Genomic DNA, 24,801 nt, shown 5'->3' with positions numbered 1-24,801 from the left:
AGGTAAAATCAACAGTTGAGATTTTGATTAAAAAAAGAAAGAAAAACACGTTTATGGCTTTTAGAATTTATCCATATAATCTGGGGGAAAAAAAGACAAGGTGCATTTTCAATGGTCATTATTAACTAATGTTTCTTTTTTTTTTGGGGGGGGGGGGGGGGGGGAGTACAGAATGAAATGACTTCTCTTCAATGTTTCATTGTTTTATTTTCAAGTTATGTGCAACGTGAATTTCACAGTTGAGCTCAATCACCACGATAAACCATAACCCCAAAAAGAGACTAACCAGCAAAGTGGAGAAAAGAAAAGCATGAGGAATATCGTAAACTGGCACCGGGATGCACTAAATTGATGAGAGCTAGCTTTTTACTGCAGCCCAGAACCATGAACTCTTCAACACAGAATAGCATTATTAGCTTGTTGTACTGTAATGTATGAGTGGTGTTAAAGATGTAGTTTCTTGATCTGTAATGCTTATATTTGGTGAGATGTTACTGTACTACAGTCTACAGCAATTCAAATGTATTACTCCTTCGGGTAATCTCAGAGCAGGATTAATCTACCATAACTAAATAGGAAATAACAAAAAGGGGGAAAGCCACTGAAGACAACAAAAACAAAACATCTACTTTTCAAGTTATAAAAGAAACTGAAGTTTAAAAACTGTGCAAGTACAGCAAACCTATAGTACAGTATATTACACATAAAATCAATTTTAAAAATACAGTACTGTTTCAGTAGAAATCCTGAGAGTTCTCCATTGCTCGTTCAACTATAAATTGCGTGAATGAAGCTTTAACATCAACTCTGAACTGAGCCTCGAAAGTCAGGCCAGTCTCCTCTGGTATTAATTTCATGGTATTTTAACTTTTTTTTATGAATGCTTTATTTGCATGTAATTTAATTGGATGATTGCAATAAGGTTACTGCAGCTCTTTCAGAATGTGGGCCACTTTTTTGTACTAGTGCAAAGATGACACAGGAACCTGCATGACAAAATTGACAGTACTGTACTGAAAATGTCACAGGTAGAGAAACGCTACTTAGCTGTTGTATTACTTCTGTAAAGGATTGTCAAAAAACAAAGAAAAATGAAAGCAGCACCAATTGTTAGTCCACTGGCGGTGGCGTGAAATGGCCTTTTCACAAGGGTGCTTCTGCTTTTCAGAGTCTGCATTTCACGTCTGTTGAAGTGTAGAGTGACTCACTGCAATGCTGAGTTAAGACTTTTCAGATATTGTTCATCAGGAGGAACACTTTTCGACTGTGATGCCTCCCTTCTTGCACCCACAGGCACGTCGGCATCGCGAGTGATCTGCACCACAGGTCATTTCAAGCCTGCACCCATGCACCAGTGGAACTAATGTGATTTCACTACCAGACTAGCACATAAAATAATCAACACACTTTCACCTAAATCATATAAAGACGTAGCCTAATCACAGTTCCAAGAATTATTGCTACTACAAAATTCTTTCCAACATCCAGATTATTACAAGACCTCAAAATGCATTTTAGCATTTAGGTGGAAGGTTGTTTTAACCTTTCATAACTGGTTAAAATGACACTCCAGAAAGAAACCCATACAGAGATCAATGCTTTTGCTTCATTAACACAAAATGTCCTGAAAAATGTCCTTGTTTTTCTCCTCCCAATGGAATATCTCTGAAGTCTGAGGTAAGCCTTGTAGTTGGTCTGAACATCCCACTTAATGCTGACACAAAGTTCACTCTTGCCATTTCTCCAATGTGAAGAGGGAATATTCCAAAATTACACATCACAAATTCTCTTCACGTGTGACACAAAATGGACACCAACTGAAAGGGTGGGAGGTGCGAGCCCCCATACAACTGGAATCTAAAACAAAATGTAAAATTAGCTCAGAAGCCACACACAGTGTATTGTTTGACACACCAACGCTTGTGGAGGAAGAGCAAGTGACATAAAAATGTCATACAAGTTTCAAAAATTACTGTAAATCAACACCACACTTCAAAATTAAGTCTCCTATAGAGGAGCTTGAGAAATTTGACTTGGGAGGTGGTGGAGGGATGCACACAAACCTCAGAGCCAGCAAGCTAATAATGAGCAATGGTACTCACCTTACCCGTATGAATATACATTTAATATTTTTATATATTTATAGAATTTTACTTTATGCTGAGATGTAGCATTTATATCTCCAGAGTGCACACCATGTATACATGCTTTTGTAGATTCTCACCTATGTATCGAAAACAAATGACAACAGCATGGCTCAACAATAAGCAAAACAAGTTGTATAATTGCACTTATGATTCATTGTACGGTTTTCTAGAGCAAGCATCAGTGTGGGTAGTTTGTGCTGTCTGGAAAAAAAAAATACTGCAATCTTTAAAAGCACCCCTGTCTTGATCTTGTCAAACCAAAAGGTTTAACGGCTTAAGACGTATCAAAAAAATGGTCTTTGTGGTGCAAACCCGAGGTAACACCAGGCACAAGGCAGGCAGGACCACACCACTCCCTCTGCCTCACAGATTAGGTTCACACAACAAGCCAAGCTACATCAGAGCACCCTCTGTAGACACTGTGGATAGAGTTTGGCCACCACACATTCAAAATGGCGGCCCAAATCCCAGAGGCGGTCGGGCGTCTCATAGACTTTGGTCCAAACGTCAGCCTCATCGTCATACTGGTAAAGGGAGTTCTTGCGGCTAGTGCGAAACACATGCTCTTCCACCATGACCTGCGTAGCCCGTACAAACAGGTGCAGTTTGCCTTGCAGCAGCATGGCTTTGATGTATGGGCTTGTGGCTTGGTCAAAAGGCAGATCCCGTTTACGGCCCCAGCTGTTCCTTTCAATGTCGTAGACTTCCACAGTGAATGTACGCTGGTGATTCTTGCAGATACCGGCGATGTAGTAAATGCAGTTCTTATAGAGGGCAGCCAGACCCTGGCTTCGAGGGACGCTCATCGGGGAAAGATGACTCCAGTAGTCCTTGCGAGGGTCAAAGCAGAAGAAATATTCACCTGTGGACAATAAGAGGCAGTTTTGAGTCTTTAACAGCATCAGCTTGACTAAATGCTTCAGTAGGTTTTAAGGGGCATATTCTCTCGAGTTTAAGTCAACAAAGGCGTGCAGCTCCACGCTTCTCTGGCTTCGTAGATTCTCCCATCCACTTAAGTAGATCATATACGGACCCTTGTGCCAGGTACGCACTCTGGGTGGAGCAACCTTGGAATATGGGCGTTCACTGGCAAATTGGGATGTGCGCGTATTCTGCCGTTGACTTCAGCATCTTTCTTTTTTCTTAGTACGAGTATACCATGTTTTCTTTTATTGCTCATAGTATAACTTTCTACAGCCAGCAAAGACAGCTTCAACTTCTTAGATCCCTATCTCACTGGCGGAGACGTCTCAAAGACTGAAATCACTCTGCCAGCCCTGCTCCCATTGGAGGAGCTTTTTGACATAACTGCGTCAACGCTCGGGAATAAAACTTTTTTTTCTATCCGATGACGTGACACTGAGCGTCAAGACACCCTCTGCATTGACGCGGGGCTCGGCGTCACGTCAAAACGCGCTGACGCACCCTCAGCACACACACAATGAATGGGAAAGTCGAAGGCGTCAGACACTTTGCCAAATGTAGTGTGAAAAGGCCTTAGTTCTTCTCCAGGGTCAGCAGAGGTTATCTCTACTTCAATAAATGAAATTTGCAACATTCGTCTGCTTGCAGTGCAGTAAGCCATTAAACGCCTCTTTCGCAAAGATTACAGTACATGAACTTGCTCCTTTGTCCAATAACTGATAAATGATGCAATCTGGTAAAAAGCAAAAAAAAATAATAATAATTAAAGTGACTGACTAGTCAATAATAAAACGTGTTTTACCCTATTTGAATGATTCAATCCAGTAAATAAAAAGTTTTAAAAAAAAAAAAAAAAAAAAAAAAAAAAGGTTCAAGGGGTTCAATTGGCCAAAGGTGGCCACAATAGGAGACAAAAGGTACAATTTATGTAAACAGTACTGATATATTTGATGAGCTAAAGTTGGAAATTACAAAATCAGGCAAAAATCCCCACCCTTTGCTTTAACATAGCTAAAATGGTAAGTGATGGAAAAATGTAAATAAGTTATCATTTGTTGTGCTTTTCTGCTTGCTTCTACTTAGAGAAATGTTTTATCACTGCAAAGCTTTCTCCCACAGGATGAGTCGTGTGTTTGCAGGTGCAAGGACAAATTTGAGCAGAGGAGTCTTCCTGTGTCTTGATAAGAAGTATATAATTCTTCTACTGTCTCAACCACAACAAAGAGTGTTATGTCATGATCACATGAGTTGCAACAAGCATGTATGCCCCCACCTTTTTATTGTTGAAACTCATATGTAACAAGGGGACTGCCCTAAAGTAATAAAAAGAGAGGGTACGGACAGAGTGGGCTTAGAAAAAGGTTTAGAGACTGTAACTAAGTTCACTCTTGGCCGTTTTCTCCTTGCAAGTCTGAAAACTGAACTCTCTCTGTGTCTGTCTTGATTTTTTACAAGTGTTTTAGGTGTCTTGAACCTGACAGTAAGGAAGAAAAAAGGGGAGGTGGCAGTACAGAACCCAGAGGGTTGATGGTTTTGATGGTTTTTTTCTTGTATTACCTGTTTGTTTGTGACTATTTAATTTTGTATTTTAACCATGCAAGCATCTTTGTGAGCCCTCGTGGTGGGAAGTTCTATATGAATAAAATGTATGAATAATTATTTCTACAAGACTTCACACCGATCTTATCAGCTTGATCGAATTGGCCGATAATTTGCATTTTATGCAAACTATGTGATCAGCTGTAATGTCTTCATTCGCCGATCAACCTGCGACTGAGACCAAGCTTTCTCACATTGGGCAGCACATTTCTTTCTACAATACCTTGATAGTCTTGAGATTTTATAGTATCCTGCACAGATTCAAGACAACATGTGCCAGATGTAGCCAAGCAGCCCCAAAACATAACAGCGCCTCCTCCATGTTTCACAGTAGGGACAGTGCTCCTTTCTCGGTATGCTTCATTTTTGCATCTGTGAACATAAAGCCGATGCGCCTTGCCAAAAAGTTCCAGTTTTGTCTCGTCTGTCCATAGGACATCCTCGCAAAAGCTCTGTGGCTTGTCAAGATTAGTTTGGCAATGTCCAGTCTCGCTTTTTTTTATGATTTATTATCAACAGTGGTGTCCTCCTTGGTCATCTCCCATGAAGTCCACTTTGGCTAAAACAACTACAATCTGACACTGATGTATCTTGACCTTGGAGTTCACCTTTGAATTTTTTGGGAGGTTGTTCTGGGCTCTTTGATCCCATTCGTATTATCCGTATCTTCAATTTGTCATAAATTTTCCTCCTGCAGGGACTTCTAGGGATGTTGGCTACAGTACTGGGGCGCTTAAATGTCTGAAAAATATGTGCAACTTTACTCAAAAGAACATCAAGCTGCTTGGAGATGGTTTTATAGCCCTCACCTTTAACATACTTGTCTATAGTTTTCGTTCTAATCCTGAGACAACTATCTCCTTCGCTTCCTTTGATCTATGTTTAGTGTAGTACACACCATGTCACCAAACACCACAGTGATGACTTGTTACCCTTTAAATTGGACGACTGTCTGATTACAAGTTTAAAGACGCCTGTGATGCTAATTTGGGGAAGCAACTTGATGGAACATGTCCCTATGGTCAAATTAATCTTTTCTAGTGGTACCATCATTTTTGTCGAGGCCTGTTTCATGAGTTTGTTTCTTTTAAATAATTCTGTTCAACCACAATTAAAAAGCAATGTCTGATTTTCATTGGTTCATTTTTATTTATTATTGCTTTTGTCAGATTCAAGTTATTTCTGTGACCACTGTGGGCTTTTCATTAACAAGCGGGGCAAAACAAATTCTATCCACGTGTGTATATGACATGGCTAAAAAAAGGGCCACCAATGTGTCAGGTGGCCCAGGGATCACTGACTGACATGTTTCAGGGTATCTCCATATGACTTTTGTATGGGTGATGTTGCTGACTGGAGATCAATTCCCAAACGCTTATTGAGTGTTGTTAAATGGAAAGGTGATGTAAGAGTGGTAAACATGCCCCTGTCCCAGCTTTTTGGAACGTGTTGCAGGCATCAAATTCAAAATAAGTTATTTGCAAAAATAAAAAAAACAACTTTATCAGTGTGAACATTAAATATTTCTTCTTCTCTTACTCAATTCAATATAGATTGAAAAGGATTTCATTGTATTCTATTTTTATTTATGTTACACAACTTTCCAACTTCATTGGAATTGGGGGTTGTCTATTATTTTGTAAAACTGCGACGTGATAGTGGTGGTATTAACAGGTGGATTAGGTCACTTAAGTCCACGCTGAAGGCCCAGGTCCGAAATGCACCACCCGCCACTGGTGTATATATAGATGTTTACGTAAGACTCTAGAAACCTTTTGATAGAGTCTCTTGGCCAAGTAAATCAAAGCGGGAGATGACTAAAACTTTGCTGCTTGTGAACTTTCACCTTCATATAACTAACAAGAAAATGCAGCAGCTCGAAGTGTAAAGCTACATTTTCGAGGTCGTTTCCCTCCATCCTCTCTGATATTCGAAGTGTGTTATTAAAAGCAAGTCCAGGCATGACAAAATCCAAAATGTGACTAAAGCTGCAATGTGAGTGTTTTCGTACACAAAAATGCTTTCCACTAAGATGGATTAACATACCTTGGAGGACATAGATTCGATCTCTGTACTCCACGGCGCTGTGAAACTCCATGGCCACTGGCATTGGACTCACAGCCGTCCAGCAGTTGTCCCTGGCATCATAGCATTCAACAGACTTTAATGCATTTCGGCCATCGCCCTCATACACTCTGCCACCCAATGCATAAAGCTTCCCGCAGCAGTGTACCAGTCGACAGCCAATTCTCGCTCTCAAAAGAGGTGCATGTGGTAACCATCGATTTCCCGCATGTTCATACTGCCAGAAGTCGCTCTCTGCCCGATGGTCTATGGACACCTCACTGTTACTTGGTCGGTAGCCCCCAGCAATGTAGATGTCATTTTCTGAGGACACCAGGATACCAACCTCTCTGAGATCGTTGGGTGGTTTGCACAGCTTGAACACCCTCCCTGTGGCTGTGTCTAGGCAAGGTACCGTCTGCTTCTTCCCTGAGTGCTTGTGAGCGGCGTCAAAGCAGATGACCATCTCAGAAGCAGTCATTCCCAGGCGCTGGGAGCAACCATTGGTGCCAGTGAGGCAGGCTTTTGCCTCAATAGGGTCTTTCGACAGGGAAAGGGCGCAAGCAAACGATGCAGGTATCCGACTGAGGAAGGAGTCATCCAGCAAAGGCAGACGGATGCACTGGGAAAACACCTCTGCAAGATGGGCCTCACGGCCACTTAGATCATGCTCCAACCAGCGGATTATGCTCTCATAGACATGCTCTTCTTTCTCTACATTGAGGTCATCATTGTTTAAAATGCTGACCAGCTGCTCCTTGGTCATCTGGAGGAATTCTTGCTCTCTTGAAACACACAGGAACTATCACAAAAAAAGAACACAATTCAAAGCAGTTAAGCGCACGCGCTAACCATTCACACTTGTCACAGGTTGAAAATGTGTGATGGCGGATGTAGTGGAATGTAATAGGGCATCAGTAACTCATTACCTCTAAGAAAAGGTTTATTACAATTATAACAAAAACGTCATGATGCTATGTGCATGTGAAATAATATGCAAGTGTTACAAAAACTGAAAGAAATGTCAACCGGGGGTGAAACGAGTATGCAAGTTTTTCGAGTACCTCGAGTACAAAAAAGTTTTGATGAATTTTCTCTGCCTCGGGGACCCGCATATTTAATTGTGAAGCTCAAAGGATTAACAGGTACAATGTGCTTTCGTCATCTTTGCGAGGGAATGAAGCGGAAGCAAAGTGCAGCTATTTAATTCAAAGTGTGGTTAGATGATGACGACATCAGAAGACAAAGGAGAGAATAAAAATGGCGAAAGTGTGGGAGCATTTCAGACTGAGCAGGAAGACTGTGACACATAATCGTTGTAACATGGTCCTTGCATATTACAACAGCACGTCTCTCAAGCACATCAACCTCGCAACATCTCCACCAAAGACACACAGAATGCAGCCGAAGACCCAAGACAAGGTAACATTAACGGAGCGCAAATCAGTGAGATTACCAATGTACCTTACTAACGTAACGTGAGCCCTGCGGAGGGCTAGGGTTCTGTTAATTACGACGACCGTTGAATTTGTGACCAGTTAATGGTGATGGTGACAACTATGGCTGCGACTGTAATATGACTTCATTCAGGGTGCTTGTCATACTAGTTAAGGAGGACAGTTTCAAGCACTCTGAGACACATAGCCAGTGTACTACCATTTGATCTGTAAGTGGCTACATTTTGAGTCATGTAATGTAGGGGGAAAAAATGATTGGGGGTGATGTGTTTGGTACTGGCATGTCTTAAGAGAAGGTTGTGAAATGTGGCAAAGTTGGTGAGAGAGGACTTTAGCGTAAAATGGGTCATGTATCTAAACTAAACGAAGGTTTCCTCTCAAGGTGTATTCATTTTTAGTTTAGTTAGTTTGGTCTAAGCTCATAAAAGCACAGTCATTAACCTACTGTATTGCTGTCACATGCAAACCAAACAAGAATGCACATTGGAACTAGTATTTCAGAGGTGGCGTCAACTCGGACTACCTGAGGAACTTGATTGACTCAAGAGCGATGTGGCTTCATTTCTGCTTGACGGGTCTATCACATACTTAGATTTTTAATTGACTGCGCATTCCCCAAAAAGATAACTTCAAACCGATAGCAGTGTCATACAGCCGCGTTCATGTGTAGCATTCGGTGACAGCAAGAGCTAGTTCAGCAAAATAGCACTGCTTGCTAACAATACAGTAGCTAGCATTATGACAAGCTGAAAGCCAAAGCTGCTATGTCGAACTGACTTTGTAATCACCGCTATTAGCAGCATGGAGAAGCATAGGAGACTCGTCCCGCTCCAGAAACGCAACAGTGTGGGTTTGGAATGAGGTACATTAGAAAAACAACAACAAAGGCCCGGCGGGCTCGTTTCGTGCGACAATAACCCTCTAGCAGCTCAAAGTTGCACTTAAATAGCAGCCAGTTCTAGCGGCAGCAAAAAAATAAAATAATGCAGCAGCATACAGCGTGTATGAGAACAAGCCAACGAGGGGTTTATTTTTATGATGAAGACGTTGGTGCTAAGGCACATCAATCAATGCGGTTCCTATTTTAGTGATAAAGTGCATTAACTTCATGATGAGATGAAAAAAAGTGAACGAAACTAACTTGGGCCATGTGTGAAGGCCAAAGCCACATTGCTGCAAACTGTTTCACTTTGTTGTAGAGGAATGGGGATTAAACATCCCAGACAATTATTATCACAGATAATGCTGCAAACATGCTTGCTTCTGCACAGGTGGAAAATGTAAAACGTAAAACCTGCACGGCAAACAGAATATTATTATTCTACCGACAACAGCTGCATGGCATATTTTCAAATTTCACATAATTTTGGGCTCGTTCTAATGTATATTTTTTTCCTGATACATATTCATTTACATTACATGATATATAGTTTCTTTTTTTTCCCCCTTCTGTGGTTATATTGTTAGGCGGCACAGTGGAAGACTGGTTTTCTCCGGGCACTCCGGTTTCCTCCCACACCCCAAAAACATGCATGGTAGGTTAATTGACAACTCTAAATTGCCTGTAGGTGTGAATGTGAGTGCAAATGGTTGTTTGTTTATATGTGCCCTGGGATTGGCTGGCAACCAGTTCAGGGTTTAGCCCGCCTCCTGCCCGATGATAGCTGGGATAGGCTCCAGCATGCCTGCGACCCTCGTGAGGAGAAGCGGCTCAGAAAATGGATGGATGGATTATATTTTTTTTGTGTGTGCTTTGTAGTTAAGAAAGCATCCATCAAGTTCAACGCCTTTGAAAAAAGGTCACCTGAGACCACCGCCTCCTGCTGCTTCAACAATTAATACAGTAAAGTCTCTCTGACCGGTGAATCGTGACTAATAAAAACACATTCACTGCCAATGACGGCTTTAGAAGTCAAATATCCATGTTAACTGGGAAGGCTGGCAGTGAATGGGTATAGATTTCTTCTGCATGTGAACTAACATGTCCAAGTTGTCTTTCTACACACTTGTCCCGTCTCTCACCAAAAAAGCTTTTTCAAATATGCTTTCTAACTATGCAAACAATAACGCTTTGCTCTAAAATACATGCTTATGATGAGTAAAAAGGAAGAAAAAACTACTCTCCACTTTGTCGCCATAATTTTCTTAGGTCCACTGCAGAGCTGGAATCGTTACCGGATGTCTCACAAATTCAGAGTACCATTGTGAGCAAAAGGTACAGTACAACCCATGCTGCCTCTGCAACTATCAAGTTCCCTCTATTCTTGTTCCTTACAAATAAACCAATAAAAATAAAGTGGAATTTGGAATTGGAGAAAAATTTCTTAGCATTTAGGGCTGTGTATGAAATGCATTCAACAGTTACCTAAATGTGAGATTATTTCTGAAGGACACTGCCGGATCAAGATTAGAGTGACATGAGGCAGTCCTGGAATACTGGACAAACCTCTTAGAATAACGTAATTGCATTTATCTTTTGAATAAGGTTTGCTTAAATACTTTTATTAATTTTATATTTCTTGTTTTAAAAATAAAATCCATGAAGAAGCGTTAAAGTCCACCCTAAAAGTAATGGAACGGCAAGGTCAATTCCTTTGTTTGTGTTGGATACTGAATACATTTGAGTTTAGGATCAAAAGATGAATATGAGACAAAAGTTCAGAATTCCAGCTTTTATTTCATGGTATTTACATCTAGATGTGTTAAAAAAACTCAGGACAGAGTACCTTTTGTATGAAGCCATCCACTTTTCAAGTGAGCAAAATTATTGGAACAGACAAATTAACTTAAAAGAGAATAACATTTATTTGGTGGCATAACCCTTACTTGCAATAACTGCATCAAGCCTGCGACCCATTGTCTTCCCCAGGCGCTTGCATTCTTCATTTGAAATTCTTTTCCAGGCTTTTACTACAGCCTCTTTCAGTTATTGTTTGTTTCTGGGGGTTTCTTCCTTCAGTCTCCTCTTCAGGAGGTAAAATGCATGTTCTATTGGGTTAAGGTCCGGTAATTTACTTGGCCAGTCTAAGGCCTTTCACTTTTTCCCCTTGGTGAAGTCCTTTGTTTTGTTTTGTTTTGGGTCATTGTCTTGTTGCATGATGAAGCTTATCCCGATTAGTTTGGATGCATTTTTCTGTAACTTGCTAGACAAAATGGTTTTGTAGACTTGAGATTTCATTCTGGTGCTTCCATCATGAGTTTCATCATCAATAAAGACTAGTGAGCCCATTCCAGAAGCAGCCATGAAAGCCCAAGCAAACATTACCTCCACCATTCTTCACAGATGAGCTTGTGTTTTGGATCATAAGCAGATCCTTTCTTTCTCCATACTTTGGCCTTTCCATCACTTTTGTAGAGGTTAATCTTGGTTTTATCAGTCCATAAAACTTTGCTCCAAACCTTTGTGGCTCATCTCTGTACTACTTTGCAAAATCCAATCTGCCCTTCCGATTATTTTTGGTGATGAGTGGTTTGCATCTTGTGGTATGGCCTATATATTTCTTCTCTTGAAGTCTTCAAACAGAACAACAACATCAGAGCAACTAGAAACACCCATCAGTCACATGTTCTAATACTTTTGCTCTATTGACAAGTGGGTGGGTTCAAACAAAAGGTGCTCTGTCCTGAGTTGTTTAACACATCTAGACGTAAATACCATGAAATGAAAGCTGGAATTCTGAACTTTTGTCTCATATTCATCTTTTGATCTGAAACCCAAATGTCTTTCGTATACGACAAAAAAGGAATTTACCTTATCGTTCCCATACTTTTGGAGGGGACTTTATATAGGGCACTGATGCTTATCAACTGGAAGGAGATACAAAATGTAACACTGATTTCTGAGTGAAGAATTGTGAAGAAGGAACCATTCATTTTCAGTTCTTTATTGATAACAATTGAACAATTTCAAAAGGTGCAAAGGATCTACAAATATTTATAAGGTAATACAACATGTGCCAGCCCAATCCCCACATGCTGGGAGATCTCGGCCGATCTCGGAAGCTAAGCACGGTCGGTCCTGGTTAGCACTTGGATGGGAGACAGCCTAGGAATACCAGGTGCTGGGGTGGGCAATAGGCCAATCACCCACTCCCGTAAAAAAAAAAAAAAAAAAAAAAAAAAATACATGTTACAGAAACCGCAATTGCGGCCTAATGTGCCTCATGGCATTGAGAGCTCAAATTAACTAATACAACATGCACATTTCTACTGAGCAATGCTTAGAAAATATAAAATGTGGTTCCTCGTTGTCTGCTTTGGGTGAATCCTATATAACGTCCTTGAGGATTTTCCACATTACAAATTGGCAACATGCGGCCTTGGCGGAACTGTCTGTTGCTCTCTACAGTGTCACGAAGGTCATCAGCTTCCCGGATGTCATTCCACAATCGTTTGGCTAAACGTAAAACTCGCTCTTCCAAGATCAAGGTGTCCATGAGGGTTGTCATGTGTCTGCAGTTTTGGCAGACACCAATCTGTTGATCAGGGGCTAAAGAGTCCGAAGACCTTCCCAAGATGTCTCGTGGCGTACGTCAAAACATGGAGCTGGCGTTGCGTCTCAGAAATGTCTTTATCACGCTATGTGATTCCTCTAAACTGTCTGTCAGCTCTCTCCTTAAAGCAAGACATTGTGGTGATTAGATTTTGTTTGTGAAATTGGCTATTCATTGTTACAAATATTGCATCTACTCTTTCTGTCTACAGTGGTGTGAAAAAGTGTTTGCCCCCGTCCTTATTTTTTTCATGTTTGTCACACTTAAATGTTTCCCATCATCAAACAAATTTTATTAGTCAGACGTTTATCATACCAGAGTTCAATTTCTCTTGCCACACCCAGGTCTGAAACTGCCACACCTGTTCTCAATCAAGAAATCACTTAACTAGGACATGACTGACAAAGTTAAGTAGACCAAAGGATCCTCAAAAGCTAGACATCATGTGGAGATCTAAAGAAATTCAGGAACACATGAGAAAGAAAGTAATTGAGATCTATCAGTGTGGAAAAGGTTAAAAAGCTATTTCTAAAGCTTCGTGACTCCAGGGAACCAAGGTAAGAGCAATTATCCACAAATGGTGAAAACAGAGGTGAATCTTCCCAAGAGTGACTGGCCAACCAAAATTACCCCAAGAGCACACCGATGACTCATCCAAGAGGTCACAAAAGACCCCACAACAACATCCAAAGAACTGCAGGCCTCACTTGCCTCATGACTCCACCATAAGAAAGAGACTGGACAAAAATGGCCTGTATGGCAGAGTTCCAAGATGAAAACCACTGCTGAGCAAAAAAGAAAATTAAGGAACGTCTCAATTTTGCCAGAAGACATCTTGATGATCCTTCAGACTTTTGGAAAAATACTCTGTCGTCTGACGAGACAAAATAACTTTTTGGAAAGTGTGTGTCCCATAACATCTGCTGTGATAGTAACATCGCATTTCAGAAAAAGAATATCATACCAAGGGTGAAATATGGTGGTCGTAGTGTATTGGTCTAGGGCCTTTTGCTCCTTCAGGACCTGGAAGACTTCCTGTGATAAATGGAACCGTGAATTTTGCGGTCTACCAAAAATCCCTGAAGGAGAATGTCCAGCCGTTTGTGACCTAAAGCTGAATCAAACTCCAAACAATCTGCAGCAGGACAATGATCCAAAACACACCAGTAAGTCCACCTCTGAATGGCTGAAGAAAAAAAAAACATGAGGACTTTGGAGGGGCCGAGTCAAAGTCCTGACCTGAATCCTATTGAGATGCTGTGGCATGACCTTAAAAAGGCAGTTCATGCTCAAAAACCTTCCAAAGTGGCTGAATTACAACAATTCTGAAAAGATGAGTGGGACAAAATTCTTTCACAGCGCTGTGGGCGACTCCTTGCAAGTTATCGCAAATGCTTGATTGCAGTTGTTACTGGTAAGGGTGGCCCAACCAGTTATTAGGTTTAAGAGGCAATCACTTTTTCACACAGGGCCATGTTGGTTTGGATTTTTTTTCTCCCTTGATAATAAAAAACATTTAACTGCATTTTTACTTGTTTTACTTTACTACAGTTTACTTGTGTTTTTCTTGTGTTTCCTGCAGTTTACTTGTGTTTTCTTTGACTAATATTTAAATTTGTTTGATGGTGGGAAACGTTTAAGTGTGACAAACATGCAATAAGAAAAATCAGTTGGGGGTAAACACCTTCACACCATTGTCCATATAAATGCCATTTCAACAAGCATTTTAAAAAATTCCCTCATACCCATCCCATCAACAAAAAATAAATGCAATATCGTACCATTTTTTTCTGTTTTCATTCTTGTACACATACATTTACACATAGGGGCGTAAAATTATTGTCACAGGCCACATTGTAGTTACGATTTCCCTCAGACAGCAGTTATGACTGGAAACAAATGTTTAATTGGCTCATATTACATATACATACACAAATTGATGGATAACTCGTTTTGAAAGCAGAAATCAAGGATAATAGTTTGTTCATCTATTTTTCAAGTTACTGTAAAAATAGGCTTGGTAACAAAAAAAAAAATATTTTTTTATACACGATAGGTTTTGGTACAATTTTCAGTAAGAATAATGGTACTCGACACAATTTGCTTTCACCTGTGATTTATAGTTTCTAAAAACGTGTTTGTGTGTAATTACATGTGTACAAATCATGTGACAATTATACAGTGCACAGCGTACTTCCTCGTCTGCTACCCAGAGATGTACTCGGCCAGGGATTAGTCGACCGGGGTCACCAATAGCCATGATCTCCTCTTGGGAACTCTGAACAACGAAGGATATAAATTCACGAGACATTGCCTCTATACTACAATGTGGAGTATTGATATTTATAGCTTTTATCAATGGGGCTAATAATGAAAGAAATGTAACGTTCATGCTAATAACTTTCTAACCATAATGCCACGAGTTAGTTTGCCACTTTTATACCAGTATAACAAATTTGTTTTATGTTTTTACTTACCGGTGAACAAGATAGGCCGAATATGGCAAAGTTGCTTCAACAAGGTGACCACAGTGAAGGCAGCTGGTGACTTGCGCGTGCACGCCTGCAAGGGGCGTGGATTCGGCCAGAGGGAGGGAGTAGTGACGTGAGGCTACATTGCTAGCAATTTCATTACTACACACTGCACCTTTAAAATGAAATTTTTTATTTTTCATTTTTGTTTGTATTTGAAATTGCCTCACTGAAAATGCGTCAAGACAAGAAAATAGTTTGCTGCTATGCACAATGTGAATTGGAAAAAAACTGTTGCTTATCTTAAACAGGAAACCATTTTGTCTTTCATTAGTAAGTTAAATGGCTTTTTTTTTTCGTGTATTCATAATTGTTCTTTAATCCAGCATATATATATTTTATCCGAATACTCAATTGTCACAATGCCGCAACCATGCTATTAAATAATGTATTATTTACAACTCTGCAAACAACAATAGTAACAATGGAGGAGAACGAGAGTCTAAAGTATTCATTTCTTGTAATATGGCTAATCAACAAAAGAATAATGGGTGCTGCAGCAAATAAGAGACTGGAAAATAATAATCCAGGCAGCCAGGGGCGTAAAACATAAATCTGGGCCCCATACATAACTCTCCTGAAGGGCCGCTCACCCCGACCTATACCCTGATTGGTAGCTATTCTTTCATTTTGGGGGGGGGGGGGGGGGGGGGCTGACCTTACCAAGTTTTCCCGATCTGAAAGTATTGGTCGCCAGGGGTTTGCTTGGGGGTTGACGGAGTTTAAAAAAAGTCAAGGCGAGTAGAGTCATCTCAAGCCAAATATGTCAAGTCAGACAGATGCACCATGCAGTGCAAAAAGGTAACAACAAATTACCGTAATTGCTCGTGTATAATGCGCACCCATGTATATATAAGCAGCATCATAGTTGACCTAAAAATTCTGGAAAACCCTTCTACCCATGTATAATTGTATTGCTCTCTTGCACTTTATTTGAACACGTAATACTTTTTATTTACTTGCTCTTATTTTGAAATGTACAGCCCTACTTTTATTCAGTAATTGAGAAAACACAGTTGTGCTCATGTTTGATTACCCAGGCAGATTTTCTAAGGTGTGTACAATTCTTTAAAGAAAACATGAAGGACAAGGTGACACAATTTGATTTTATTTTAATGGGATTCAAATTAAACTCACGCATTTCAGAAAAGCATTACTATTAAACAAAACATAACCATAAAGAAGGCGGCAAGTGTCTCCCCGTGCCTGTGTGGGTTTTCTCCGGGTAATCCGGTTTCCTCCCACATCCCAAAAACATGCATTAATTCAACACTCTAAATTGCCCGAAATGTGAATGTGAGTGTGAGTGGTTGTTGGTTTCTATGTTTCTATTTCCCCTGCGATTGGCTGGAAACCATTTCAGGGTGTACCCTGCCACTCGCCCGAAGATAGCTGGGATAGGCTCCAGCACGCCCGCAACCCTAGTGAGGATAAGCAGAACGGAAGATGAATGAATGAATAACCATAAAGAAATGAATGGTGGTGGTTGTGGCGGCACGGTGGAAGACTGGTTAGAGCGTCAGCCTCACAGTTATGAGGACCCGGGTTCAATCCCCGGCCCCGCCTGTGTGGAGTTTGCATGTTCTCCCCGTTCCGGCGTGGGTTTTCTCCGGGCAATCCGGTTTCCTCCCACATCCCAAAAACATGCATGGTAGGTTAATTGACAACTCTAAATTGCCAGTAGGTGTGCATGTGAGTGCAAATGGTTGTTTGTTTGTATGTGCCCTGCGATTGGCTGGCAACCAGTTCAGGTTGTACCCCGCCTCCTGCCCCATGATAGCTGGGATAGGCTCCAACACGCCCACGGCCCTACTGAGGAGAAGCAGCTCAGAAAATGGATGGATGGATGGATGGTGGTGATCAGTCATCAGTCGTATTTAAAAAAAAAAAAAATAAATAATAAATAAAATTCACAACTTCTGCCTGGGTATGTATATGTAACCTTATGAGCACAACATATACACAGTCATATGTACCCCTATCATATTGGAACGAAAGTGTAGGCTACACCTTTTTCATAACCTCTAGGTGGCGGTGGCATATTGGAATGGACGTCTACAGCTTTTTCAGAACCTCTAGATGGCGTCATACATTTATAAATGTGAAGGTTTTTTTTCATTTCCCCCTATACCTGTGTGTAATGAGCACTATTGACTTTTGACAATTTTTTTGGGGGGAAAAAATGCATATACACGAAAAATTACGGTACTCTGAAAACAAGCGATTTCATATTCCTGATGTGGTAAAACTAGCTACGGGTCTTCTTTGTCCCATATTCACCGTTTACTGTAGTTTGTGCTTATGAATAGATGATGTATAAAGATCTCCAAATAAGGAATTATCTGTAGTGATTTGACATATTCATGGTAATATCTGTCCAGCAACAAGTTTGTGTCATGTACACAGCACTTTTTGCATTCAAATATTAAACTGGATATACATCATGATCAAACATTAACCATTTTACAACCACACTAAAATGATTACAGTCAAATACAGCATTAGTGTAGGTAGGTAATAAATAGCAGCAGTACAAGTTACTCACAGGCCAATCAGCTAAGTTGTACTGACCTTTTTGCGGATGTAGTCTTGTGAGCGTTCCGTCAGCTCCTGGTGCCCGTAGGCATCTGCAAACATGAAAACCCCTATACAGTTCTGGGGGTCGAGCCTGCTGATCATAAACTGGGCACACTGGTCCTGCAGGGCAGGTATCTGGAAAATGCTGGCTGCGGTGAACAGGGCCTGGACATTGGACTCTGAGAGCGTGACCCTGGACGTGTAGGCATAGTCTAAAACAAGGTGCATAGATTCCGATTCCACCCCAACAATTCTGACCTCCCGTTGGCTGCTCTCTGTAAGGCCACTGGTGAACATGGACCTAGTAAGCATGGGGATGAAGAAGAGACTATCAATTCTCATGCAAAGAGTGCACCCAGATTTACAGTCAACCTAGACTTTTATTGGAATCTGAGTTATCGGTCAAATTATCGTGTGTACTTTTAATTTACAGTACTGTATTGTAATGTGAAAACCATTTCTTACCTAAAATAGGGGCTGATAGCAGCAAGAACATTCCGGTGACACGAGAACGTCTTGCCATGGTCCACTTCTACGACAATGTCTGTGAGCTGAGCTTCATCATACAAAGCTTTGAGCTGCTGAAGGATATTGCAGGCGTGTATGGCATCTACCCCGTTGTAGTTGGTGCTTGGTGTCCCATTCTGAACTTGTAACAGCTTCCCTACCTCTAATCACAGATGAAAATAGAGTTAAAGATCAACAAAACATGTTTTAAAACACAAAACCTGAAATTATTCAATAGTTCAAACTGAATACAGCATTACGTGCCAAAGCAAAGGATTGACAAAATAATTTTATTATATTTAAGTTATACATGCATTATTTCCCCCTGATTGTTGGCCAGTCCAGGGTGTACCCGACCTCCCACTCACAGTCAGCTGGGATAGGCTTCAGCTCACCCACAACCCGAATGAAGTGGGGAGACAATTGATAGATGTATTAGTTCCACCTGATGAATGAATAGGCCTCTATATAAATACAGTGGTACCTTGACTTACGAGTGACTCGATTTAAGAGTTTTGAAATATGAGCCATCGTTCAACTGATTTTTTGCTTGGACTGACACTCTTTGTTTACAATAAGTGGGAGTTTGGCAGATAATGAACAATTTAAAAAAAAAAAAAAAAAAAAAGAAGCTTCAAGCTGTTTATTTGCACTCCCAGTTGGAGTTTTCTGTCAAACTAAACATAAGGCAAAGACAATTACACATTATATATTTAAAACAACCACATACCTTGGGAAAGTCTGCTAGTTAACACATTCTAACAAACATGCTAACACACAATGGAAGACGCCATCGACGGGCTAACAATTAGCAATAATGTTCGGCGTGACAAACCTTTACACATATTTGAACATAAACAGTGCAGGAAAACAGACAACTACAATAAGCACAGGCATATTCTTTATCCTCTGCGAAAAACGACTAATGGCTGCAGCTTGCCGAGTCAGTGGTAAAACTCTTCTTTGAGTGTGTCTGGATGTCTGTGTTGTCGTGTCCTCATTGTGGCCAACGTGCCCACATTAACTGTGCGCGGACATTAAAATACAGTTGTAGTGACTCTGACCCAGTTGCCAAAACGTCCCCCTGCGGCCCTTCTGTGAGATGGCCACTAAGAGGACGGCTGGCGTATGTCAAGTGGACCCTAAAGTAATTAGCAGGTCCCCTCGAAATCTTGGTTCGCAGTCATCAAGGAGTCCTTCTCTTCGTTTGAACTGACAGCAGCCAGGGGGGTGGGGATCCTCTCTCAGAGAAGACGAAACTAGGACAGATCGAATGGAACGCAAACACAGCAATGAACTATTTTCTTAATATTCAAACATGCATGCAAGGCATCACACACTGGCGTTTGAGTACTGCAACCCAGAAACTTCCATTCAAAGTTGTTTTTAACTGAAGATAAAATGTCCGTTTTGATATTTCAGAAATATTCCAAATGTATGCCTCGATGTCAGTGTGTCAACTTTACAGTTGCGGCTGCGAAACTTTGAGAACTGTTTATCTTGGTTTGAAGCCAAGCAGCATGAAATGTGATTGAACCATAAGCAGTTGATGTGCCAAGACTAACGTTTAAACAATCATTCTATCTGCTTGTTCTATGAGTAAAGAGTACAAAGTTGGGAGTATTTTATATTAAGATATGATTTTTTACACCACTTTTATGGAAAATTAGTAGACTAAATTAACGATGGGCGTGGTCTTGTCCGGTTTTCTCCGTCCCTTAGACACACCACCTAGGTATTTAGCCTCTGACTCCCGCAATCCTCGCTCTTTCGTATCTCTCCTCTTTCGTGTCTGGCTCTCTTGTTTTGACCTCGGCACGACTCGGCCGTGTTGCCGCCCCTCCCCCCTTTCTTTTCCTTTGTCCTCCAGCACCTCCGGCGTCAGCACGTGCGCGAACACCTGCCTCAACTTAGCCAGCGGCGTTTTTGATCGAGGAAGTCGGCCATGCGGATACGATAATTTTTTTTCCTAGCCGTGATCGGTCGGAGGAGCCTAACCAAGCAACTACCTGCATCCCGTACCGGTCACGCACACAGCTGGTAAAGGGAGCTGGGCTCGCCACAAGGTCAATCGGCAGGAAAGCTCCGAGCGCACCCCAAGCGGACAACAATTTTCCTTCTTCTGCTTCCTTTTTCATTTTTCTCCACAATTTTCTATAACTAAACCTGCTTTGTTTTTCTCCTGAGATGCCTGGGGAAAGACCATTTCCACCGACCAGCTGATCTACGGTCGTGAGTACCGCACAATAAGCGTAGCCAGGATGTACAATATTAGTGTCTAATTATTTTGGGGAAATTATTAGCTTCACACGAAATCCCAACTTTGCCCTCTCTCTCTCATCCGGATTGAACCCATTTAACGCTCACGTTAACAACTTTATTCCAGCAACACGGTGTTCCATTTCCCTTTTCGTGCGCCTATCTTTCTTTCACCCGTATTAGTGTTATCTTCTTCCTTTAGTTACACTCTGTGTTTCCCTATAGATCCCTTGTAAAAGTCATTAAATATTCTATAAAATTCCACTCGTGTTTTGAGTTTGATAAGGAAGCCTCTGTCATCTCGAACTCGTACTTCATAAAATGTAGCAACCTTTAGATTATGAGACTGATACAAGGTTTGTCATCGCTTTCCCTGCTTCGAAGAAATTCTGAAATAAATTACGTTTTATCCAAACGCCAATATACGCTACACAGCGGAATAAAGTTGAACCAAAATTTACACCCAAACAATAAAACCTTGAGCGTTCTAACATGGTAACCTACAGATATCCTTGTTTTATAGTGTTTCTTTGAATACCTTTTTTTGTCGGGTGTTAGGTCAAGCAGAATGGAAAATCTGTTGTATCCCTTTTATGCCGAAACAGTTTCACTGTGTCACAGTGGAGTTTTTAAGCTTCCGCTGTGGTATTATAATTGAGGTTTCTTTGAATTCCTTCTTAATACCTTCAAAACCTTAAAGTCCCCTTATTAATGCAGTCTTACCTGCAGCATTACCGTAATTTCTCATGTAGAATGCGCACCCATTTATAATACGCACCCCCAAAGTTTACCTCAAAATTCTGGAAAACCTTTCTACCTATGTAAAGTGCATTTTTACAATGCATGATTTTGCTTCTACCCATATGATCAAAACATGAAGTATTATCTGTATTTCGTTATTTTTTTCAAATAATTATTCTGAAGTTAAGCACTTTATTTGAACACGTAATCCTTTTTTTAATTTACTTGCTCTTATTTTGAAATTCACAGCCCTATTTTTATTTAGTAAATGAGAAAAAACACAGTTGTGCTCATATGATGTTTGATTACCCACGCACAATTCTTTAAAGAAAACATGAAGGACCATGCGAAACACATTTAATTTTATTTTAATGGGATTCAAATTAAACGGTCAAGCATTTCAGAAAAGCATTATCATTAAACAAAACATAACCATAAAGAAATTAATGATGGTTGTTCATTCATCAGTTCTGAGCATCCCCTACGGAGAGAGAGTTGTGATTGGTGCAGATTTTAATGGACATGTTGGTGAAGGAAAAAGAGGTGATGAAGAAGTGATAGGTAAGTTTGCCATCCAGGTAAGGAACCTCGAGGGACAGATTGTGGTAGACTTTGCAAAAAGGATGGAAATTGCTAGAGTGAACGCCTTCTTCCAGAAGTGACAGTAACATCAGGTGACCTACAAGAGCGGAGGTAGAAGCATGCAGGTGGTTTACATCTTGTGCAGGCGATGTCATCTGAAGGAGGTTACTGACTGTAAGGGAGTGGTAGGGGAGAGTGTGGCTAAACAGCATATGATGATGGTGAATAAGATGACTGGTGGTGGGGAGGAAGATTATGAAGACAAAGGTAGAGCAGCGAACCATGTGGTGGAAGCTGAGAAAGGAAGAGTCTTATGGACATGGAGATGCGACATAGGGTGAAGGAAGAGGTGGCAAAGGCCAAACAAGAGGCATATGATGACATGTATGCCAGGTTGGACACTAAACAAGGGGGAAAAAAGATCCATACAGGTTGGCCAGACAGAGAGATAGAGATGGGAAGGATGGGCAGCAGATTAGGGTGATTAAGAATAGAGATGGAAATGTGTTGCCTGGTGCCTGTTGTGTGCTGGATAGATGCAAATAATACTTTGAGGAGTTGATGAATGAGGAAAATCAGAGAGACAAAAAAAGAGTAGAAGAGGCAAGTGTGGTGGACCAGGTAGTAGCAATGATTAGTAAGGATGAAATTAGAAAGGCACTAACGAAGATGAAAAATGGAAAAGCAGTTGGTCCTGATGACATTCCTGTGGACTTATGGAAGCATCTAGGAGCGGTGGCTGTGGAGTTTTTGACCAGCTTGTTCAACAGAATTCTAGCGGGTGAGAAGATGCCAGAGGAATGGAAGAAAAGTGTGTTCTTGCCCAATTTTAAGAAAAAGGATGATGTGCAGAGCTGTGTGAACTATAGAGGAATAAAGTTGATGAGCCACACAATGAAGTTATGGGAAAGAGTAGTGGAGGGTAGACTCAGGACAGAAGTGAGTATTTGCGAGCAACAGTATGGTTTCATGCCTAGAAAGAGTACCACAGATACATTCTTTGCCTTGAGGATGTTGATGGAAAAGTACAGAGAAGGTCAGAACGAGCTACATTGTGTCTTTGTGGATCAAGAGAAAGCCTATGACAGAGTACCCAAAGAGGAACTGTGGTACTGCATTTGGAAGTCTGGAGTGGCAGACAATTATGTCAGAATAGTACAGGACATGTATGAGGGGACCAGAACAGTGGAGAGGTGTGCTGTAGGTGTGACAGAAGAGTTTAAGGTGGAGGTGGGACTGCATCAGGGATCAGCCCTGAGCCCCTTCCTATTTGCAGTGGTGATGGATAGGCTGGAGTCACCTGGGTCCATGATGTTCGGAGATGACATTGTGATCTGCAGGGAAAGCAGGGAGCAGGTGGAGGAGCAGTTAGAAAGGTGGAGACATGCACTGAAAAGGAGAGGAATGAAGATTAGCCGAAGTAAGACAGAATATATGTGCATGAACGAAGAGGAGTGGAGGTGGTAGAGTGAGGCTACAGGGAGAAGAGATAGCGAGGGTGGAGGACTTTAAATACTTGGTCAACAGTCCAGAGCAATGGTGAGTGTGGTAAGGAAGTGAAGAAAAGAGTCCAAGCAGGAGGAAAGTGTCTGGTGTGTTATGTGACACGAGTCTCTGCTATGCATGAAGGGCGAAGTTTGCAAGACAGTGGTGAGCCCAACCATGTTGTACGGATTAGAGACAGTGGCACTCAAGAGACAAAAGGAAGCAGAGCTGGAGGTGGCGGAAATTAAGATGTTGTGGTTCTCTCTAGGAGTGAGCAGGTTCGATAAAATTAGAAATGACCTCAAAAGAAGGAATCAGAATCATCTTTATTTGCTGTTTTGGAGACAAAGTTAGAGAGAGCAGACTTTGATGGTTTGGACACATCCAGAGGAGAGACAGTGAGTATATTGGTAGAAGGATGATGAGGATGGAGCAGCCAGGCAAGCGAACTAGAGGAAGGTTGACAGATGTAGTGAGGGAAGACATGAGGGCAGTTGGTGTTCGAGAGGAGGACGCAAGAGACAGGCTTACATGGAAAAGGATAACACGTTGTGGCGAGCCCTAACGGAACAAGCCGAAAGGAAAAGAAGACCTGCAGCATTAATTTCATATTTTAGCTTTAAAACAAGCATAAAATGGACAATAATCAAGTCTTTGACTCAAGTCTAAATCGCAATGACTCGAGTGCCCACCGCTGGTGAGTAGATTTCTTTATTTTTGTATTATCATACCGTACAGTGATGAACTTCTTACTTTAGTCTGTACAATTAATAATGCTTTAGGATGGTGGAATTTTTAAACATAAACATTTACTTTACATTACAGAAGGAGTGATTTTTGAAAACCATTTCCCCCCCCCCCCCCCCCCCCCCCCCATTAACCAACATGGCGGCAGCGCTAGGCCACGACTAGGGCTGGGCATCGAGAACCGATTGGACTAGCGTTCTGGTTCTCCTGGAACCGTTCAAATTAAAAAATTTCAGTTCCCAGTTTTGGTGCCTGGTCCTTCAGCCGTGAAGAAGAAGTGGCGAAAAGCAACGAAGAAGCGGCATAAACCAACGAAGAAGAACGGGCACGATGACATGCTTGTGCCCAGCGGCGGTGAACTAAAGTGTGTCTTAACTTTGTTAAAATGAATGACCAGTAGCCTCAGTGCAACACTTGGAATAAGATTATATTGTGCAAAGAGTTTTTCCCAATGTGTAGCGTCTGACGCGCTCCGAGCCTCAGTCTACACCGGACGGAGCTTCAGTGAAGTCAACTCTCAGTCAACTGGGTGAGTGAAACAATAAAATACATATATGCCAACATTGAGACAGCTAACAAGGTAAACGGTTGCTTGCACTTTTGCACTGATGGTTTTTAGCGTTTATCGTAGTCTTCAAACCAACGTAAGCGCAGATGACAAAAAAAAAACAAAAACAAAAAAAACTTA

The 24,801-nt window shown here is 41.2% G+C and overlaps 1 protein-coding gene across 3 annotated transcripts in view; it reads right to left on the bottom strand.

Moving 5' to 3' along the window:
* Positions 1 to 188: 188 nt before the first annotated feature.
* Positions 189 to 24,801, bottom strand: part of kbtbd8 (kelch repeat and BTB (POZ) domain containing 8) — a 28,932-nt gene continuing 4,319 nt past the window's right edge. For 2 of the 3 annotated variants that reach the window (XM_061784080.1, XM_061784083.1), the window contains 5 exons: positions 18,258 to 18,462; positions 17,787 to 18,093; positions 14,879 to 14,962; positions 6,717 to 7,536; positions 189 to 3,009 (listed from right to left, as the gene is read on the bottom strand). In XM_061784080.1, the coding sequence (XP_061640064.1) occupies positions 2,546 to 3,009; positions 6,717 to 7,536; positions 14,879 to 14,962; positions 17,787 to 18,093; positions 18,258 to 18,462 (1,880 nt within the window). In that variant the 3' untranslated portion in view covers positions 189 to 2,545. The remainder of the gene's footprint in view (positions 3,010 to 6,716; positions 7,537 to 14,878; positions 14,963 to 17,786; positions 18,094 to 18,257; positions 18,463 to 24,801) is intronic. The other variant, XM_061784081.1, reaches the window with a different exon arrangement.

Source organism: Phyllopteryx taeniolatus, chromosome 9 (assembly GCF_024500385.1).
Source record: "Phyllopteryx taeniolatus isolate TA_2022b chromosome 9, UOR_Ptae_1.2, whole genome shotgun sequence".
Taxonomy (NCBI): Eukaryota; Metazoa; Chordata; class Actinopteri; order Syngnathiformes; family Syngnathidae; genus Phyllopteryx; species Phyllopteryx taeniolatus.
Note: the sequence above shows the minus strand (reverse complement) of the source record. Positions and strands in the feature narration are given on the sequence as shown.